The sequence below is a fragment of the Ornithodoros turicata genome, chromosome 4 (genome assembly GCF_037126465.1).
Source record: "Ornithodoros turicata isolate Travis chromosome 4, ASM3712646v1, whole genome shotgun sequence".
Lineage (NCBI taxonomy): Eukaryota > Metazoa > Arthropoda > Arachnida > Ixodida > Argasidae > Ornithodoros > Ornithodoros turicata.
The window spans coordinates 22792170-22812906 of NC_088204.1; the positions used below are offsets into that span (position 1 = coordinate 22792170).

Below are 20737 nucleotides of genomic sequence, written 5' to 3' on the forward strand. Positions count from 1 at the left end.
CAGAACGAGATGATCAGACGTGTCAGAAAAGGGGAATCTTCATCGCAGCGTCGTCATTGCACGGGTCACGGTACCAGTACGATGACGGTATGGTCATTCTTTTCGTGCACCCATTCCGCTACCGCACTGCCACGATGACCCCTGCTTCTCCTGTCTGCGAGAGAGAGAGAGAGAGAGAAGCATATCTCGACTACAACTTTTATTCTCGATTACATGCGCGTGCAGCTCTTTGTTCCGCGGTTACTCGATCCCTGACGACGACGCTCTCGGGCTCTCTTCCGGGTTTTCCGATGCTGCACAAAGAGAGAGCACTATCGTAATCCTATACGCGTCAAAACACTAGGAAAGCTTACCGTATTCGCAGCTTCCATAAGGGAAGGAGTGTACGGAATCCACGAGATAGCGCTTGTCGTCGTAGGGGACCAAGCTCTTCTTGAGTCTCGAAATGGTGTACATTGTTTGCTTTATACTCTGGATGGTGCACTGCTTCTGAGAGACTGTCTTTTCATTGAACAGAGAATCTCGGTACACTTCGTGCAATAAATGTTTCCTCACCACGTCTTTCTTAACTCCCTTCGCTCTCGCGATCTGTTTGTGTGACCCAGCCAAGAGAATGCTGTACATTTTCGCTCGGATGGCTACGACTTCCTGAATAACACCACCTCCCGTCTCGTCTTTGAAGTACCCCATCTGGTTCGCGTGCTCGTCGTTGAAAAGCGGGTGGTCCGGTGAATAGGAAGACAGATCTAACTCATTCTCAATCTTCATGAGCTGTTCTTCCAGGCTTTCACACGTGAGAGAAAAAATTATGCTGTCCGTATCGCTATAGATCAATTGCACTGGACACGTCAAGCGAGAAAAGAGAGACTCGTAGATGAAGCTGTACATTCGGACTTTGGATATCTCTAGAATGGCAAAGCCCACGTAAAGGGGGTGCGTGCATTTGACCCTCCTATTCTGCATCTCGTATAAGATGCACTTGTCACTCAGAATGTGAAAATGCTGACTGCTGACGGAGCTAGCTTTTCGGAGCGCGCTTTCTTTGTCGTAGGCTATAGCGTACCTTTTCATGCGTCTCACATTTTGTATCGACTTACCGAACGTACTGTTGGACATAGTTTTGTACAAAAGTCGTTCGAATTTCGTGGTGGCGGCATTCCTCAACGTGACGTTTCTGTGCACGAAGGCTCGCAAAAAATTGTCTTGGCGGAACGAAAGAATGCTGTGAACACGCTTTATTTTCATGCCCAACCTCACATACAGTGCGAGCAATGCATAATGAACGACGTAGCGTTCTTTATCGTAGCACGTCAGCAAGAGTTTCTTTGTGGGAGGGGCGTTCAGCGCCAACGCGTCTTTCAAGTGTCGCTGGTAGGGGGAGAGTTCGTTCTCGTTCACACACCTGTGTTCGGGTGCCAGGGGAAAATCCCTGGTGAGTGCGTGCAGTTCTTCGGGGTATGTCAAGTCTACCACGTAGACGTAACCCACTTCCGAATCGTGAGGAATGTTGAGAAAATCGATCTCGCTCCACCTCGAAGGATCGACCCACTCAAAACCACCTGTCGGGAGATGGAAAGTCATCGCGTACGGGTACAAACTATTCACGTCGAGGTACTGGATAAAAGTCTTTTCTTGCTGTGGATCGTAATCGTCGCACTCCTCGTGATTAGCCCGACAGTATCTATGGAAGCTGTTACAAATGCCTCCCCTGATTCCTTTCTCGATCGTTTCGTACATCTCCTGATCACTTATGAGCTCGAGCTTGACTTTAGTGAACTTCAGAGCGCTGCTCCACGCGTAACTGGCAAGGGACACGGTGCGTAAGATATCTATCCTATCCGTTTCTTGCGCAATTCTCCTGAAATGCAGCACGACGTCGCAGAGCTGACAAGTGTCGAGCGTAACGTAGAGACGCGTGTAATCGCCCAGGTCCTTGCATTCGAACAATTCGAAAATCTCGAGGGCGTACTGATAGTCCTCGTCCGTGATCTCTTGGTCGTTCAGGTCACTTTTGAAAGCTTCCTTTGGCGGTAGTGCGGGCAAATTGTACGCTTCGAAACTGTCGACGAAGGTGTACGGGTAAATTCCCTTCTTGAGGAGGCGTCGGAAACGGTCACCAAACATTTGACGAGTACAATGAAACGCGCTCTCACCACCGCTGGCGAGCAGAGTTTCCACCAGGTTCGACAAGGACAGGTTGAAAAACTGCGTGGTATCGCGGAAATGGAGATCTCCAATATTGAACCCTCTTATCTTTTCCGAACTCGAAGCTAAGATCCACGGTTCACCCATATTTAGAACGTGCATGTATCGGAGAAGGGAGCTCAAATCGTATTGCAGGTTGTGCACGCACACGACGAGTTCTTTGGTATTACGACACGTAAGGTTACACGTATCACACAGCGTCGCGACAAAATTCGAAGAACCGGGCTCTACGAAGTGGGTGTGGTCGTGATGCGACACTTTCCGTGTGTGTCGGTTAAATTCGATTCCACAAAATTCGCAGTGCGTAGCGCTCGCGTGCCGAAAGTGGTCTTCCACACTCATGACCAACGGTGAGGGAAGACGGTTCAGCCTATGGATTTGTTCGCTAAATCCCTTGAGCGCGAACAAGCATTTTTCTGCCGCGTTGGGTCCCAAATAGCCATCTACGCCCATTATTTTCCCGTCACAACTCCGCACTACAACGATGCTGTACGAACTCATCCTGTGCACACTCACGGCGTCCTTAACAAGTGCATCCTTTTCCAAGACGCTCTCCGTGTCTAACACCGCGAAATAGGGGTAGGGATGCGTGTACTGTATCTTGTTGAAGGAGACACTCTCCCCCGCTTTTGGCATTTCGAGGATCACTTCGTCTACGCCTCGACACAGACGTTCGTGCTGCTCCAACGCCTGTCTTGTCCCATAGCCGCTCGTACACTTCTCACAATAAAAATAGTCACCACGTCCCATGAAAGTGCTAAATTTTTTAATGCCATAGAAATGCTCCCTAACCTCGAGCAGATAGACTTTATCCTTATAGAGCGTACAGGGAACCCGTCCGGTAGATATCGAACTCGTCTGCTCGTCGAACACGTAGATGTACACGGAGATTTTGTTTTTTCTCTCCCACAGGGTAATGTCTTCGTAAGTGACTGGGAAGTAGGGGGGCCAGTACGTCACGCGCGTCTCCGGGTTCCGCGGATTCATATATTTGTGATATCTGACATAATGGTTTGCATTCCTCTTTAACGGATGCAAGAGTGCCAGCACGCTATACTTGAAACATTCGTTTTCGTGGTTCGGTGGAAGTTTGACGTTTGTGAGAGTCTTTCGTTTTCTTTTTAGCAGCTCGGGAAGCTCGATCGTGCACCCAATCCGCTTCGGTTTTAAGCGCGTTAGTTTTAAGTCGACACATTGGACGTCGTTCGAGGTGAAACCAGACCCTTCTCTCGCATAGTTTTCAACGCGTTGCGAGGATTCTGCGATAGCAGCATTTATCGCACCTTCGATTTCTTGACGGTTATGAACCACTCTCATGTGAAGGTTCACGTGAAGGAGATGAGAAGTCAACCCGTCGGCTCCGTCCTTAACCATGAGCGCTTTCGAGCACAGACAAAATTTGAAAGGCATGGGATAAGCTTCGAGGACGCGCGCGATTACTGGAGCTATGCTCGGTAGATAGAGTCGCAAATCGTCGACGTTGTCGTCGTGCGGGGAGCAGAGAAGCGTGTACCTAGTAGCCGTTCCGTCGAATGCCTCGTCTGTGACAAAAAAAGGAAGGAATCGTCTCTCCGTGACGGAGGGATGATTCTCTACGACGTGTTCTCGCAATTCAATGATTCTACGACCCTGGACAGGCTCAGCTTCGTTTTGAAATTCTGGACTTGCACCTGGTGATTCATCTCTAGCCCTACCAGACAGAGGAATGAAATCTGCATAGGACTGATCCCCTTCCCACATGAGCAATTCGTCTGCATTGTCGTGCCCATCTAGGGGTTCGTCGTCGTCGTCGTCGTCATCCGTTTCAGGTATTACGAAAGGAGGACTACTGACTCTGTCGTCGTCATCTGAAAGGACGACTGGGCTGTTACCGAGATTCTCTATTCTAGCTTCGTGCTCTCTTTCTACGGCCACGAGCATGGCATCGATGGGGTCGTACTGACATACGAGACAGCGCGGCACTGCGGTCAAACAAAATCAGTACGAGATTCCCCCTCACGAAACAATGCTCACTTTTCCATTCAGTTGAGGAACGCTTGAGATTGATGATGAGAGAAAGGATGGGATGAGTCCCTGTGTGTGTGTTCAGTGTCATGCGGTGACAGCGGCTATTGGTTCCTGAAAAACAATGTCATACATAGAATACACTCTCACAGCAGAGACGGTCAACTTACATTCTGCTCCACGAAACGCCTCGCGTCGTGGATGGATGCCCCTTGTGGGCTTTCGATCAATCGTCGTAGAACCAGCGCACCTTTTATAGTCGCTACACCGCTCTCCTCCTCGTCCTCGCATTGCGACGGTGTCGTCTGTACTTTGACCACCCCGCCTTCCGTCTTTCGCGCCTTTTTGCGATGTCGCATATGACAATGATAATACCATCGACGTTGAATAAAACATTACACTATTTTCTAGCTAACACTCTGGGCCGACTTGTATATGATGACGAGAAGACCCAGAGTGGGATTCGAACCCAGGATCCTTCTACACTGGGCGCGACACACTAACCACCAGTCTAATTCGTGCTGCGTGACGTTTTTCGTATTGCGGGGTTCGTGTCTACACACGTCACAACATGTTCAAACACGTCCAAACATGTTCAGACACGTTCAATGACGTCATAGAGAGGGTGAGAGGAACGAGTGTGTCCAGGGGCGACTTCGCCGCCCGTGTCTGAACACGTCCAAACATGTTCAAACACGTCTTAACATGTTCAAACACGTTCAATGACGTCATAGAGAGTGAGAGGCAAAGCTTTACTATAAATGTCGAAGCGAATGGTCGATCGTCATTCCATCATGATCAGCTTGGTAGATCCTCGTAAGTAATACCCATGACGTCATCATCGCCGAAATGTTTGAAGAGTTTCGTTTCCAGTGTACAACACTTTTGCTGCGCGTGAAGTCGGTTTTTTCCCGCCTCACATATTTCGGGAGATTGGCAGCGCCCGCTTCTTCTGCACCAATTGTGGTGGATTGTGGTCCAAAGGTACGCTTCCTCGTTATTTTTTTAATACGTTCTATAACCAGTCACATTTTTTTCAGAGCAAAAGCATTGGACGGACCGATTGATTCGCCCGTTTCTCGGTTGTCGGACGGTACCGTTCGACGTACGTTGCGAAGGACTTCGACTATTGAAGGAAGATGGAGAAGATGGACCATCAGTGTCACTCTGTGACTGAAGAAGATTGTACGTGTGTGTGTTTGAGTTAAAAAAACACGCGTTTCTCACACTCCTTTCGTTGCAGATTACGAATGGCTACTGACGGGAGATCTACCCCTGGTCCTAACCTTCAAGCCTCCTCCAAAGACCTTCTTTTTGCGAATCGGCGATCAACTGACTACCTGTCGCTGCGGTGGACTCTGGTCGAGAAACCCCAGCCATTGGTTAGACTCGAGCCTTCGTCCGTATTTGGGCTGCCTTCCCGGCTACGAAACCAAAGCTGGAGCCTAATTTTTGTGTAACGAGAAATAAAAAAAGGTTGTCTACTCTCATTCCGTCTCAGTCATGATGACGCCCGAGCAGAGGTTTGCCACCTTTGTGCAAACGCGAATGTATCGGGACTTGCTGCGATTACGCGATTATATTCACGGCGATAGCTGCGAGGGAGACTTTCGCTCGATTCTCAAGACGATACCCTACGTCTGTTCACCGTCAGTGGGAAGATTGCAAAGAAAATGAAGCGTTTCGTAGATTACAAGCTCGAGCTGTTGGAAAAGTATAGACGAGGAGAGACAGTCGACCCGTGTCTCATCAACGCGGGTTTCAACCGACCTATCGTCCGTCGCTACTGGCTTCTCCACACATCCCTCGACGTCACGGTGCAGACCGGCGACGACGACGGCGGTGAGCGTCGGGTCAGCACGTTGGAAGATCGTCTCGCAAGGGTCTTGTGTATGTCGTGAAAAAATAAATAGTCTATTTTTTACGAAACGAGTTCGCTCACGAGGAGACGTTTTATTGTTTCGTCATTCTCTTCGAGGTTACAGGAAAACATGGATACACAACTTTTCAAGCTGTAGCGTTTCGACATGCGCGTGGCTACGTAGATACAAAAAAGCCCGCAGTAAGGCGAAAAAGGCGATTGAATACACTTGTCGTTATACTCGTCCACTACAGGTAAAGTCTTTCGAAGGTTTGCTTCGATGGGGGGAAGTCCGTAGCTGTCGAAAAACACGGCAGACCCGTCGTAGTTTTTCAGGTAGAGCACCCAGTGCTGCCCGCGCCTTCTTCGCTCTTCCGTATTGATGATTAAATAACCGGGCTTGCGTAAAACGAAGGCTTCGTCGGAAGCGCAAATGCCTCTCAGCATGGAGGAAGCGAGGGGGTTCAGGGACACGAGTTCCAAGATGTCGCTCTCGTACATCTTTTCTTATGGGAAGGTGACCGTACGGTCCTTGTCGACGTACATGAGCTTGGGACACTCGGAAATCAAGAGGACGGTGACCGCGTGTGGAAGGGCTTTAGCGAAGCGTAATTGCAGGCGAACGTTTCCTTTTCGCCACTCGTTCAAATGCGAAGGAGAAGAACACTTGTCCACGTCCAAGTTGAAGTAGAGAAGGAACCCGTTCGTTTTAAATCGCTCGTAGCTATACTTGAAATGTTTCTCTCCCAGTTCTTGCAAGAAGTTAAAGTAGGGAATTTTGACGAGGTCGTTCTGAAAGTCGTACTCGGCTCGCACTTGCTGGCCGTCCACGGAGAGCATCGAATGAGACAGGTCGTAATGACGGAATTTGTAGGGGTTCGATTGGATGTCGCCGAGAAAGTCGGACGTGGCGAGCAGGGCGACGCATAATTTGGAAGGTACCCTTTCGGGGTAAACGTTTTCAAAGTGAGCGTCCAAGCTCCCGGCACTCAAGCTCCGCACCTTGGTTTCCAATCCGCGTAACACGTAGATGGCCGGCGTGGTCTGAAGCCGCCGCTCGTATTCCAAAAACAGGGAAGGTGCCAGCGTCACCTTTTTCAAGTGTAACGTCATTTCTTTAATGTCCACCTCGTAATTGTACGTTTTCTTGTCTTTGGGGACCGATACGAGTTTAAATTCGTCGTTGTTTAACAGGAAAACGACGCGAATTTCGACGGCAGGTACCATCAGGCGCGGCTGTTGAAACAGGTCGGTATTGATCTGTCCGACCAGGTTAAAGTATTTTCCACCCTTCGTCGCTTCGTAACGTTGTTTCGGACCGCGAGACGAGACGTCGTAATCGTCCTTTAAATGTTCGTCGTCCTCGACATAAAGTCCAGCCGCGTGCACTGTTTCTTGAGCCGCGGGCGTGGAATGAAGCACGACGTCCAAAATACTCCTGTAGGCGTACAACTCGTTGGAACTGACGAGTTTGTTGTTCGCGTAAACGGTGACCGTCTTAAACATGCCGCTCAACAGGTGGTTTATTGGGAAAACGACATCTTTCTCGTCCATTTCTTCCCCGTCGTCGCGAACAATGCGCACGGTCAAAGACACGAAACTGCCGTAGAGATCCAAGTGTGCCCTTTGCAAATTTTGAATACAAAATTCGATCACGGAATTATTTACCCCGTTGACCGGATAAAAAAGTTGGTACGAAGTATCTTCCACGCCGTATTGAATGGAAGGGGGTTCGAATATCATCACGTCACTCGTAAGACAATGCGGTGACCGTTGCGTCTGTATTTTTGCTTTCGTTGACGTCATGGCGGAGCGCGCGCAGCGGATGTGTGACCTTCACGGCCTACCAAAGATATCTGCAGGTGCGTCGTGTGTCGGCGCCTTTTGTTGTCTTTTGCGGCGTTTCTTTCCATTGTTGTTGTTGTTTCCAGAGCCCTCCATGGAATCCAGCACGTCTCTCCCCGTTGCTATGGCCGTCTTTTTTACTGCGCGCGATATTCCTTCGCCATCGGCCAAATTCCGCGCCAAGCGCTTCAACGTTCTCTTGGCGATCGGTTTTATTTGCTGCCACATGGGAACGATAAACTTGGATATGTTGCTCAACACACCGCCCCCTCGTTGGAAAAGGGGTCCCGTGTACACGGGAATTATTTTGGGGGAATTACGGTACATATTTGAAATGCAACGTTAGATTGGTTCTGCCTTTGGACCGCAACGGCAAACGTCTTCCCGTTTCGTCCGCGAGAACGATCGTCACTGAGGGAATTTCGAATTGAGACAGGTTAAAATACTGGATGTTATCTAACGTGTAGGTGACGACGTGCTTGTCTTTCTCGTAATAAAAGGGTAGTATTTTTAATATAGGTTTTTTCCCGCTCCCCACGTACGTGGGTTCCACGATATCCGTGTACACGATTATGTTGTGAAACGGGGGTTCCAGGAGTACCTCGACGGAGCTCGTAGCATCCTCATCCCTTGTGAACACGGTACGCGATTCGAAGCCCAAAAGCACGGCCAGGTACTCGGAAAGTCTTAGGGTGGAGGTGCCCTCGGAAAGCCGAATTTTACATTTCTGTTCGGTTCCGTCGAAGCTGAAGCGCGCGCGTTCGCCTACGCGCTGATTAATCGCATTTAGAAGTGCTTGCGGCGTCGCATAATAGCCGGGAGGCAGATGTACTTGCAAAGATCGAGGAATTTTCGTCTTGATCGTGAAAGAAAATTGACGCGCTACGGGGAGAGAGACGCGTAGCGTTTCTTCGTGTCCCTCGACGGGTGTGAGATGTAGCAGCTTGACAAAGGGTTCCGGTACGTGCAACCCTTTCGGTGTTTTCAGAGAGTACACGTTATCCGCGAATTCTAGCGAGGCGTCCAGCTTGTGCGTCTGGAAATACTTGTTGAGTGTGTTCCGTAGGGACGTGGTTTCCGAATTCAGAGTGACGTCGCCGAAAGCGACGGGTGCGGCGTGCTCCAATAAGATGGAGGTGGCTTCGCGTTCGCTCAATTTGGGGGGTTTCACCGCACGACCTGCTTCGCGGGACGCTAGAGAGGCGTCGAGCGCCTGTGCGAGCCGAGGGTCCAGTTCCACGGCTTTCACGTCCACGGGTAAGACGAAGTCGTATCGCGATTTATTGTACGCGAAAGAAACGTCGAATTCCGAAAGGGCTTTTCCCAAATCCCTCTCGAGATCCGAGGTGACACGAAAAGTTCTGCCGGCTTCCACCGTGTCCTCGAAAGAAACCTCGATTTTCGCATCTTGCCTTTCGTACCCGATATTTAAAAAATCGTTACTTATGCTGAGATCCATCAGACCGACTTTATACCGATTCGAGAGCTGAAGCGGACTATCGAAAGCTACCGTGAAGGCGTTGAGTTTATTCGAGGGAAACTTATCCATGCTGGCGTTCGAGAGCAGGTGGACGTAGATGTCCGACATCATTTCCCAATCTTGACCACGTCGCTGCTCGGAACCCAACTGTCGTGTTCTTTGTCGTAACCGAACCAGCGAACCAAGGAGAAGCTCTGACCGTTCAGTTGCTTCTTTCTGAGCACTTTCGTTACTGGCCAAGGCTGATTGGCGTCTCGGGTTACGACGAGTACCTCCTCCGGGTAGAAAGATCCGTCCACTTCCTTACCCCGGTAATCTTCCAGGTGTACGACGGGAGGAGAGGTGTCTCTCAGGCGGGAGACGGTGAAAATCTGAGGCGACCAACTCCCTTCCGAGCTCTTATGAAAACCTTTTCTGTGAAGTAGGACCCTCACTTTATCCCCCAGTTTGAGCTTCTTTTTCACGGAGGGTACGACGGGCTTCCCATTTATCTTATTGAACAGCTCCAATTCGTTTTCGGGCGTGACTTCGGACGGGCTGATGCCCAAAGTCCTGTGTTTGGTGGTGTTGTAGTCGCGCACGATCTTGGGAAGCGCGGAAACGAAGTGGTATTTTCCCGTTACTCTAAAATAACGGAATATTCTGTCGCGTAAAGTGCGTATGACGCGCTCTGCCTGCGACGCTTTGATTACTGGAGAGAAGGTAGAATACATCTGTACCTTCTTTCGTGAGAGATACTCCTTGACGGTCTTGTTGTAGAATTCCCCACCTCTGTCGCAAAAGATGCGTGTAGGTACGTTACCTCCCCGAAAAAGTCTTATCATGGCCCTTTTCATTTCGGCGGGGCGCTTCGTCTTTAGCGGGAGGGTGCGCAGAAAGCGGGAGAGGGAATCGATTGCCACGAGAATGTAGCGGTAGCCACCATTGAATCTCTTGTGATTTGAAAAATCGGCGAGGTCCATTTGCCACACGTCGTTGATCTTGAGCGCGATGATGCGTCTCCTATTAAACTTTCTTCTGACCGGATGGTGGAGCGTGTAGGCATCCAGCTTTCTGAGAATGGCGAGAGCCTTCTTTTTGCTCAAGTGATGCGCTTTTCTATAGCGTTCCACACCCCCCAAACCACCCTCTGGTTTCTCATATCCCTCCATAAGTCGTCCACGCAATGGAGGCTTGCTGCTGCTGCTGCTGCTGTTGAGGCTCGCGAGATTTGGGTAGAGAAATCAGACGCAATAGTTTCGAGACTTTGGGGAACCAGGAAGGTTTCTTTCCCGTTTTACGTTGCAACAAATAATTGACGAGTTCGTAAACGGAGGAGTGTCTGATGGGCTTGCCCGACACGGAGACACAACCCTCGCGATCCCAGGAAAGAACCTTCTTTAATTCCGAGACGACCCTTTCCGCTTCCTCTTCGTCCACCTCTGGAGAGAGGAGCGAATAGTCAAAGTCATTTGTAGCGTCGGACGCCTTGTTTTTATTGTCGTAGGGGTCAAATCCGTACTGCTTGAGTATACGATACAGTGCTTGCAGTATGAGTTTCACTTTGACGTCGTCACTCTCCTTCGAGGAAAGAATGTTTCCGATGGAGGTGGTCACTTCAATTCTCTTGGCCATTGGCGAAAAGGTTCAACACGGCGGAAAGCAGGAGAGGAACCACCGACGAAAGAACGCCCTGTCCTCGCTGCTGAGACAGATAGCGCTTCAAACGTTGCGGATTCTTGTGAATCTTTTTGTAGGCGAGCCGTCGTAAAAAGCGTTTGTGCTTCTTCAAACGCGCGAACGTATCTGGAGCTAGAGCCACCTTTCCGTTCAATACATTGAGGCAAATTTCGGAGAGGTGTTTCATGTCGGACGAGGACGAACGTCTCAAGACGTCGCGGCGGCGTGGAGGGGGTAGAGTGGAGAGTACTTTGAGTAAAGTGAGGTGAGGGCGGAGATTCATTTCGGAGCGTAAATATATTGACGTTCTCCCGGAAAGATATTGCTACGCAACCTGTGATCCTCGTGCGTATAGTTGTGAAGATCCACGAGTAAATATGCGTGGGGCGACGACATCGCTTGTTTATATGCGTCCAGAAAATACTCCAATCTTTTTCTGCCAAATAGCTGTTGGCCGAAATGTTCCATCTGGTGCACGCTGCGCACGGTGCGCCACAGGACGACGTAACTGGCGTTGTAGGATATTGTTCTAAAATGGCTACTGTCGAAAAAGATGTTTTGAACGAGTAAGAAGATCGACGCGTTGGCGTGGTGAGAACCCCGAATGAAAAGATCGGTCACCTCCTTCAAGGAACCGGCGTCGGTCATGTGATCGTCGACGACGATCAGCGTAGCGCGCGACGTGTCCCACTCTCGCGGTAGCTCCTTGGTAAATTTTACGAGTCCCCGAATTCGTCCTGCATGCTCGGCGAAGCATATTTCTGCACGTAGAATATTTGTGACGGAGGCTTGTCTACCACGTCGTTCAGGTTCCTCAACACGTTAGCAACAAAAGTAGATTTGCCGCACATGGAGGGGCCGCTTAAGATACAGCGAAAGGGATGACGGAAACGAAAAGGTTCGGGGGAAGACATGTTGCGTGCGTACACGTTGCACGAAGAAAAAGAAGAGACTGAGACTCGAAGAGAAATGTATCGCTTTTATTTACACATCCTCGTCGTCGTCCTCTACATCGGAACTGCGTTCCCAATACAGATTGTCCAGGCTAAAGTTGGACTTCTTTTTCGCCAGTCTGTCCGCCGCTAAGATGCGGTCGAGCGTCTTCATCTTGTCCTGACACATTTCTTGACGCGCTTGCAACCATTCCAGGCGGTGGATTTGAAAGGCTTCCTCCACGATGCCGCGAATAAATTCGCGAAGTTCTTCGTTTTTTGTCTTTTCCTTGCGACGACGAGAAGCGCAGGAGAATAAACCACACATGGCGTTTTTCACGTATCGCTCAGAATGATGACGCGAGCGCGGTGCGCGCTGCCTTTATAGAGATAAACGCGCGCGCGCGCGCGCAAAGAACGGAGAATGAAAGCGAAACTGAAAAGCCACCCGTCGCCGCTAGGAGCGCGCGCGCGCGCAGCGGAGAGCCGAAACCGAAAACACCCGCGGGCGGCGCAGAGGGAGCTAGGAGCGCGCGCGCATGCGCGGTCGGGTGGAGCAGAGGGCGCTAGGAGCGCGCGCATGCGTAGCACCCGTAGAGTGGCGCTTACGTCAGTCCACCTCTGGCTCTCGTTGGGAGAAGACGTGCGGTCGTTCGCTCCGTCGTCACTTGATCCCTGGCTGTCGACGAGAGCGGACGCTCCGTCGCAGCGGGGAAAAAAGGTGAGTGATTTACCGATGTTTGCGCGTTGTTTTACCGTGCTCGTGTTAAGCCTTTTCTCGCATGTTTAGACTTGTTTAGCGGTGTCCAACCTTGTGTTAGCCGCGAAGTGTTGTGACGCTGTGGTTAGGCCTTGTCGATTGCCTTAAGCCTTTCCCCCCGATGTGTAGTGTTTTCTCCGTGCTGTTTAGCAGTAGCGGTTAGGCCTTTTCCCCGCGCTCTGGCATGCTTAGACTTGTCGAGCAGTGTTGCCATTTTTACGTGTCGCTAGTACTTTCATGTTCTCTTTCTCGTACAGAGCTACGATGCTGGCGCCATCTGGTGTGATGCCTTGGAACTAGCGTGCCACCTGCCTCTGCAACCGTCGTGCTCCAGTCGCCCGCACCGGCGTGATTTCTTCAAGATGGCGTCGTTGATTTTCAAATAAATCATTTCCTACTGTCTGCTTCCTTTCTATCTAGTTTTTTTATTTCCTACAACCCGAGTTTTACATAGAAAATCCACGACAAGTATTGCACTGAGTCAGATTTTGCCAAATTTCAAAATTTTAAAAATTTAAATTTTTTAAAAAATTTAAAGTAATTTTAAAATAATTTAAAGTAAAATGTGCAATACTTGCCGTGGATTTTCTGTGTAAATCTTGGGTTGTTACATTACTACTCGTAAGTAGACTGCCGTCCCGTAAGCAGCCGGGCTAGCGTCAGAAAAGAAATGTAGCTCTGATTCCGCTGGATCAGATAACTCTGTCCCGTAGTGGCGTGGAATACGTACACCTTTTAGAAGTGACTCGTCTTTGTACCAATCTCGCCACTTATCCTGAAGATCAAGCGGTAGTGGACTATCCCAGTCCAGATTTCGTTTATATCGATTGCAGCAGTAGCTTTCCGGTTATTGTATAAGGTAGCACGAATCCCAGCGGGTCATAAATCTGTGCCACCAAACGCATGACATGCCTCTTAATTACTGTCTAGTATTGCACTGAGTCAGATTTTGCCAAATTTCAAAATTTTAAAAATTTAAATTTTTTTGAAAAATTTAAAGTAATTTTAAAATAATTTAAAGTAAAATGTGCAATACTTGCCGTGGATTTTCTGTGTAAATCTTGGGTTGTTACATTACTACTCTTACGCTACAAACGCAGCCCAGACACCTATCAGTCACATCTACTAACGGCACCATTTTGTGGAAGACAAGACAGCTGGATGACGATGTGTTTATTGTGTTGAAAAGAACTAGAATGAACGCGATGTCTGTTACGTGAGCGTAATAGACAGTGACTCATCATCTTCTTTGGTGATATCTTCAACATACGAAGAGGGAACAGTAGGAAGGAATGGGGGACAGTGGGGATGTCAGGTTTGCCTAGCAACAATGATCTATGTCCCCGACCGACTTGCTGAGGGCTGTGCAAACGACACGCAGGCAGCCGACATCTGATGTTCTAAGGCAATAGAGTTTTAGTTACGTATTTGACGAGCAATGCGCATCTCTTGGCGACCTCGACGCTGTGTTGCCCGTAATTCTGAATTTTAATTTTCTAGAAAACTATCACAGCAATTGGGACGGTCGCATCCGGGAACTCGTCTATGAAACCGATACCCCTATGTTCCGCGTCGGCTGACAATCTACCCGGCATTTTTTTTTCTCGTCCGAAAAGTGCTTAGATAATAAATAAACGAGCTTTAAAGGTGAGGCGCTGCTTCCGTGGCCGCAGAAGTTCCGGCGGCATGACGTCACTCTGTAAGCTTAGGAGTGAGAGTGCGGCGCTCAGAGGAGGAAAGTCGCCATCAAAGCGCAACGTGACCCGAGCGGAACTGAAGCTTGTCGAACACTTTTCCATGGATTCTTAGCGCTGAGGCGCATAGACATATTGTGCTATAGGCCGTGTGGCCATATCAATCATTGCACCTAAACCCGTGAAAACCACGAAGAAAGACGACACTCACACGGAGCGCACTATCCACAAAGGTATATTCACTCACACTGATGAAATAAATCAAATGGTCGTTCTTAGGGAGTGACGTTTTCTCGTTGTTCCAGAGGGGGGATTGCGGGACGCTATCAACATCCTTCGTCTGCTCTTGTCACGTATTACATCGAATGAAAGTTAAACTACGGCAGTTTTTCGCGTGGGATTCTTCATACCGTGGCCAGTGGTCCATGTGAAATGAAATGATACCGTAGTTTCGAAATCGGGTGAAACAGATACGACCGTCCCCTTAATGCCGTTACAGATTGGCGTGTGGCAAGACCTTAGTTGGCAGTGCCATTCGTGATCCGAGTGGCATTAAATGAGAATGACATTTAGTCATTTATCCTACTCGTATGGCACAGGTATCAGTTAATAACTTGGTCTAAATAACTCCGAACGACTTACGTTCCCGAGGCGTCGCCCTCCCAGACGATGTATGCTCCAGGAGAGAGCGGAAAATCAGGCATCTGGAAGTCCGCGCTCTGCGGGGGAAGAACGTAAAATACAATGATTGACTATTAAAAAAAAGCATTGGTCGTTAACAATGACACTCCATTGGTGATGAACATTTTACGTGCTTATTCGGTTCGCTTAGATGGAAGATACACTACTGTTCCCCAATACTTGTGCCCTTTGTGTTGAGAGTGGAGTCGCCTTTTGCAGAAGTAAACGCCACCGTCGATCTCAGAAGCCGCCATTCTCGTGTCCACGACCCGTCCCAGTCACAATGATGGACGCTGTGTTCCGCGGTGTCGAATTCATTCGAGGAATTGCTGGAAGCTAGATTGCTTCCTGGCAGACCTACACCAGCTTCGAATTTGGCGAACGAGAGTCCAGCGAGACGAATTAGATCCAACGAAGGGTTCACGCATTTGTAACGTAAGCGTGCAGCTTGCGAACTAATTTACGTTGTTTGCTTCTGCACCCATGGTGTGCGTGTATTACACACATGCGAAAACGAAAATCCATCAGCTGTTTAACACGGTGGTTATTGTTTTTTACACAACACGGCTTTTCTTCCTTGCATGTACTTAATTCAACTGTGTTCAGCGGAGAAATTTCGCTCTAGAAGTCTATGCACTCACACAAAAAGTGTTATTATTCTGGAAGCACACTTTGACGGGACCTGCTATACCAGCAGAACAGGACAGACGATTTTGAAAACCTCGAACCCATTGCGGTGCCGAAGCTGTTCAGCTTTCGCCATAAGTGCACTCCCACTATTTATCGGTGGTGTCGTGGATCTCACGGTTACATGCTATAGAACAGGGCGTTTGAAAGGGAGTTATTCCTGATAACTCTCACACAACGCAGCGTGGACTACTTGAGAGCAATCTGTTCTTTGTCACTATGACTAAGCGAAGGGTTCAAGAAGCAACTTAAGGTGCACATATCTCCACAAATGCATGGGAACTGTCATCATCTCGCGGATCACTGACAACTTTCTGAACCCATCTTGTTCCTTTCGCTTATTCTTCTCTATTGTACTCCCTATTCTTGAATTTGCATCAATGGCATGGAACTGTCTAAATATCGTTCAAACCGCTGAAATAGAACATGTTCAGATACGCTTCATTTCTGAGTTTGAGTTTCAACTCTGTTTTTCATCTACGTCACCTTGGTTGCGGCGCTTATTACGACTACGATCATATCCTGAACACACATGCTATCCCAACGTTATCTTATCGCACAACGATTCGTGGCTGTAATATCTTATATAAGGTCATACATGCTGGCATTCACTGCCCGAATTACTATCCAGCATCAACTTCCGAGTCCCCCCCACGTACTCTGAGGTCTCGTCTTATTTTTTATCCTCAATCTTTTGCAAAGCTTCATCCAATCAACCGTTTACAATTAATCTTGTACACCGCTTCACAACATTGTGACATTGACATTTTCGCTCCTTCTCATTAGTATCTTACAAGTATTAGTACCATTGTTTCTGTTTACCTTCAGTGTTTCACTGTTACTTTGTTGCCTGCATTTTGTCTATTTGAATGTATTTGTTTTTCATAACCTCCTTAGACATTTATAGCATTTTGTGGTGCACCAACAAGAGGACCCTAGTGGTTGTTTTTTGTGCACCTAAACAAAAATAAAATAATAATAATAATTATTATTATTATTATTATCATAAAGTACATATATCATGGCCATCCGAACCCCTTGTCCTCTCTCCATCTGTCCACATCTATACGCCGTTCATAGCCACAGTTGCTTCGCGGCGCTAACACAGAAGAAAAAAAAAAGACGTGCCTAAGCATAGAAAGGAGCCGAAGGACGGAAGCTGCACAGAACAGCCCACTCCTACCGCTGTGCATGCCGAGCAGGATGCATCAACGGACAGCCACCATGTCGAAGGACATGGAGGTGCACTACCGTTCACAAATGAGCCCTGCAGGTTGAACGGCCTACACGTTAAAGTTACACCAGAAGCTACACAAACAGACACCCAGCAGCAAACCTAGAACATACTGAGCTGCTGGAACAGCTAAGTGATGTAACTGTAAAATCAGAAGATCTTATAGATAATCCCCCCCCCACCCCCACCCCACCCCCAAACACAGAGAATGCTCCGTGTTTGTGTCTTTAATCCCCCGCGTCACCCAATATCAGGATTACTCTTTAATTGATTTCGTGCACCAGCTCGCCTGTCACGATGCTATTTCATCTGAGGCCCAACTTCCTAGACAAGAAGAACCGCCTTCAGGAAAAGTTTGGCAAGATTCTCGAAAAATGTCATATAGTCCCCTTAAGACGACTTTTGTAGCTGGTGGCAAGCACGACGTTCTTACAAGACGATGTGGTTCCAGCTCCACTACCAATGTCCTAGGAGTGCTCTTTCTACGTGCAACATTTACGCTAAACACTGACTTCGCGAATACCCTTGGGACCATTTTCAAATGGCATCCAGTTATAGCGGCCTTCACGTCGCACGGAATGCGTAAAGATGGCACCCCTCAGAAACAAAGATTATTCCTTGGGGCCGTGTAAAGTGTAAACTTGCTGTGCGACAGAAGGGCTCGTTATTTTGCGGTTTTACTTCTTCCTGCGCTTTCGTAGAAAACGACTGGACACTTTGAGGATTTGCCGTCGTTCCCCCCTCTACACATGGGGTCTGGAAACAGTCACCAGATTCTGGCGCCAAAACACAGAGGACAGGGTTTCTGTGAGCAGTGCTTCGCACGTGTCCGTATAGCGGACGACGGGAGGTAATAAATTGTGGGGTCGAAGACGTTTGGTCAGACGAGCTAAATGTTGTGCGAGGGGCGTTGTTCTGTGTGGTTCTATTTTGCTGAGCGTGTAACTTGAGACGCGTGAAAGGAGCGCATCGTGCGGACGAAATACAACGCAGGGAGCGGGGGAGTTTGGGAAATTAGGGAGACTTGGCTTGCGGACTCCGTAGCAAACGGACCTGCTCGGAGACTCGGAGTGACTTTGCCATGTGATGTAACTTTTGTCCACTTAAAATCCATTGCTGTAAATAAACCTGTTACCAACTATTGAAGATCGTCTGCTGTCGAGTACCTGCAACTCAACCGTCATCATCACCGACAACTGGCCAGCCTCGGGGATTCAAGTGAGAGGAGAAAAGAACCACCTTTACTGGCCGCTAACTGCGATGAAAGTATACAGTGCCATGATAGGCAAACCTGAGCAATGGGCAAGACACGTAAACAAACACAAACCTTCGTGTTTGTGTTTGTTTGCGTGTCTTGCCCGTCGCTCAGGCTTGCCTATCATGGAATTTATCCACCAGCTAGCCTGCATTTACGCCATTCTGTCAAGTACACAGTACCGTGTTGAAGACCTTGTTTCTGTCACTCTTGTAAGTGACGTGGATCTCCATGACCGTCATAGAATCAAACTGTTGGTCTATCCTCTGAAGGACAAACTCACTGCCAAAGTTGTCCTTATGTATATCTGTCGCGGTTACTCCATTGCAGGACACCTGTCAAAGTAGACAATAACACTGAAGAGTGCGAGCGGGTGTTAACAACAATAATGAATGTTATTTCAATCCAACTCAACTTGTTTTTATGTTTCAACGTGTGAATTCAAGTCAATTTGTTGCGAGGTCCTGCAATAAAAAATACAAACGCTACCCGCCTAAGCTTAAAAGGCTTGTGAGCGGGACAGAGAACCAGTGATGAACATTCAACTTCACACATCTGAAATAGAAAACTCAAAAGGTATGACATAATGTAAGCATGAAAATGTGACACTCTGTAATGATGTTCCTGATCAGGATATTTTATATAACCAAGTAAACTTGTGTAGTACAAGTTCAATACAGTTTCAATATAATGTAGCACAAACTAAATACACAAAATGCTTACACAACAGAAGTCACACTCTAAGACAAGCTAAAACAAGCGTAATATTCCCAAAGAACCCTACAAAAGAACGCCACTAAGGGAGCCAGTGGCAATTCAAGGAGACACGGCCGCGGCGGACACTAATGTACCGTGTCGACCATCTTCGGAGGAACTCTGTCTCTCCGAGTGTAACAAACTGGGTCTCCAAGAAAATGACTACCTGCTTGTGGAGCGACATGAAGAGAGGGTACTGAACGCGAAGGCGCCTGTTTTCAGCTACCGCTCTGCATCTGTTCCTCCACAAGACGTACCTTGTCACTGCAACCAACAGAAGAACAAACATGTACCCTGATCCGGTGCCCTAAACGGTAGCGGAATGGGAAAACCCATCAAACGAGAGTCCAAAACGTCCTTGCTACAACGCAGTCGTCTAACACGTGAGACACTGATGCAATGTTGGGACAATTCCGACAAAGGGAGGTATTGGTAACACCCCACCGATTTAAGCGATCACGCGTAGGTAGAACTCCCCAGGCCGCCTTCCACAAAAAGTCACAGACTTCGCGTGAGAAATTGTCGGGTCGGATATCACCCCACGATATACACCCAGGTTTCTCAAGTTATCCGATCGGGGTTCATCCAAGAGACATAGCAATTCGCAGATACGTGATGCAGGGACCGATCGAGGATCGACCTGAGGGTCCTGAGCCTGTATGTCGCAAAATCGCTCTGCGATACGTCGATAAAACAGGGACGCGGAAGTGGTTTCAGGGTACCTATTCCCTAGTCCGCGAGGAACTACTGCTCTGCGAAAGTGGCCCATCCAGTACAATGCAAGCGCACGCGCTGAATGCTCAGTATCGTCAAGAACACGAAGGACAACCCGAAAGGCAAGCAGTGTACAAAAAGTAGAAATGCACGGGAGGCTCCAGCCTCCCTGAGATCGCGGCTGTTGTATAGGACCGCCCGTGTAACAAGAGCTGTTCTTCTTCCCCAAAAGAAGGAGAAAATCACCGAAGAAACCCTAGTGCTTACAGCACGGGGCGGTATAGGAACCCGGGAAACGAAACACAGCTTACTACATAGCACATTCTTGATTAGATATGCACGCTCCTGAAAAGGTAGGTCAAACCTACTCGCTATCGAAACCTTGCGTTCAACGTCCTGGAGCCGCTGGCCTCTTACTCTGCCGCAGTCATCAGTGACACCTACACGCCCTGCACTCTGAACTTGCATCGCTGGGACACGAAGTGGGTTCCAATGGATTCCGAGCCATGTCGGAATTCCAGGCAATGATCGTGCTGATGCTCTTGCTCGGCAACACTGAGCAACCAACTGTCTTTCCCCTTGCGCACTCTATGTGCCAGCTGAAAATCCGCCGCTTCACTGCAAACCGCACATAGCTTTTTCAGCAAGAAGCTATACGAACCAATACCTTCCTTAAATCCATTGACCCTTTAATGACATATGTTGTGCCTGGCCGCATCCCGCGCATCCAGGAATCGTTGCTTCATCGGCTGCGGCTGAATGTGGCACGAACTCCTCTCCTCCTATTTAAGATGAATCAGCACCCATCACCTCTTTGCCCAACGTGCAACGTAGAAGCCGATGCGCCACACATCCTCATTGCCTGCCAACGGTACGAACATCACCGATCGAGTCTCCGGCGCCGCCTTGTTCATCTAGGCTACCGAGAGCTTCACCTCGCGATGTTACTTGGCCCTACCCAGCACGCTGA

At 48.7% G+C, this 20737-nt stretch overlaps 1 protein-coding gene across 3 annotated transcripts in view; it reads right to left on the reverse strand.

The window, feature by feature from the left end:
- Positions 1–20737, reverse strand: part of LOC135391325 (uncharacterized) — a 686593-nt gene that overhangs the window by 10013 nt on the left and 655843 nt on the right. Inside the window, exons 4-5 of one of the 3 annotated variants that reach the window (XM_064621562.1) lie at positions 18480–18632; positions 15083–15159 (exon numbers count right to left, since the gene is read on the reverse strand). The exons of the other annotated variants lie outside the window; for them this stretch is intronic. Coding sequence (XP_064477632.1) covers positions 15083–15159; positions 18480–18632 — 230 coding nt within the window. The remainder of the gene's footprint in view (positions 1–15082; positions 15160–18479; positions 18633–20737) is intronic. 3 annotated transcript variants of the gene reach the window in all.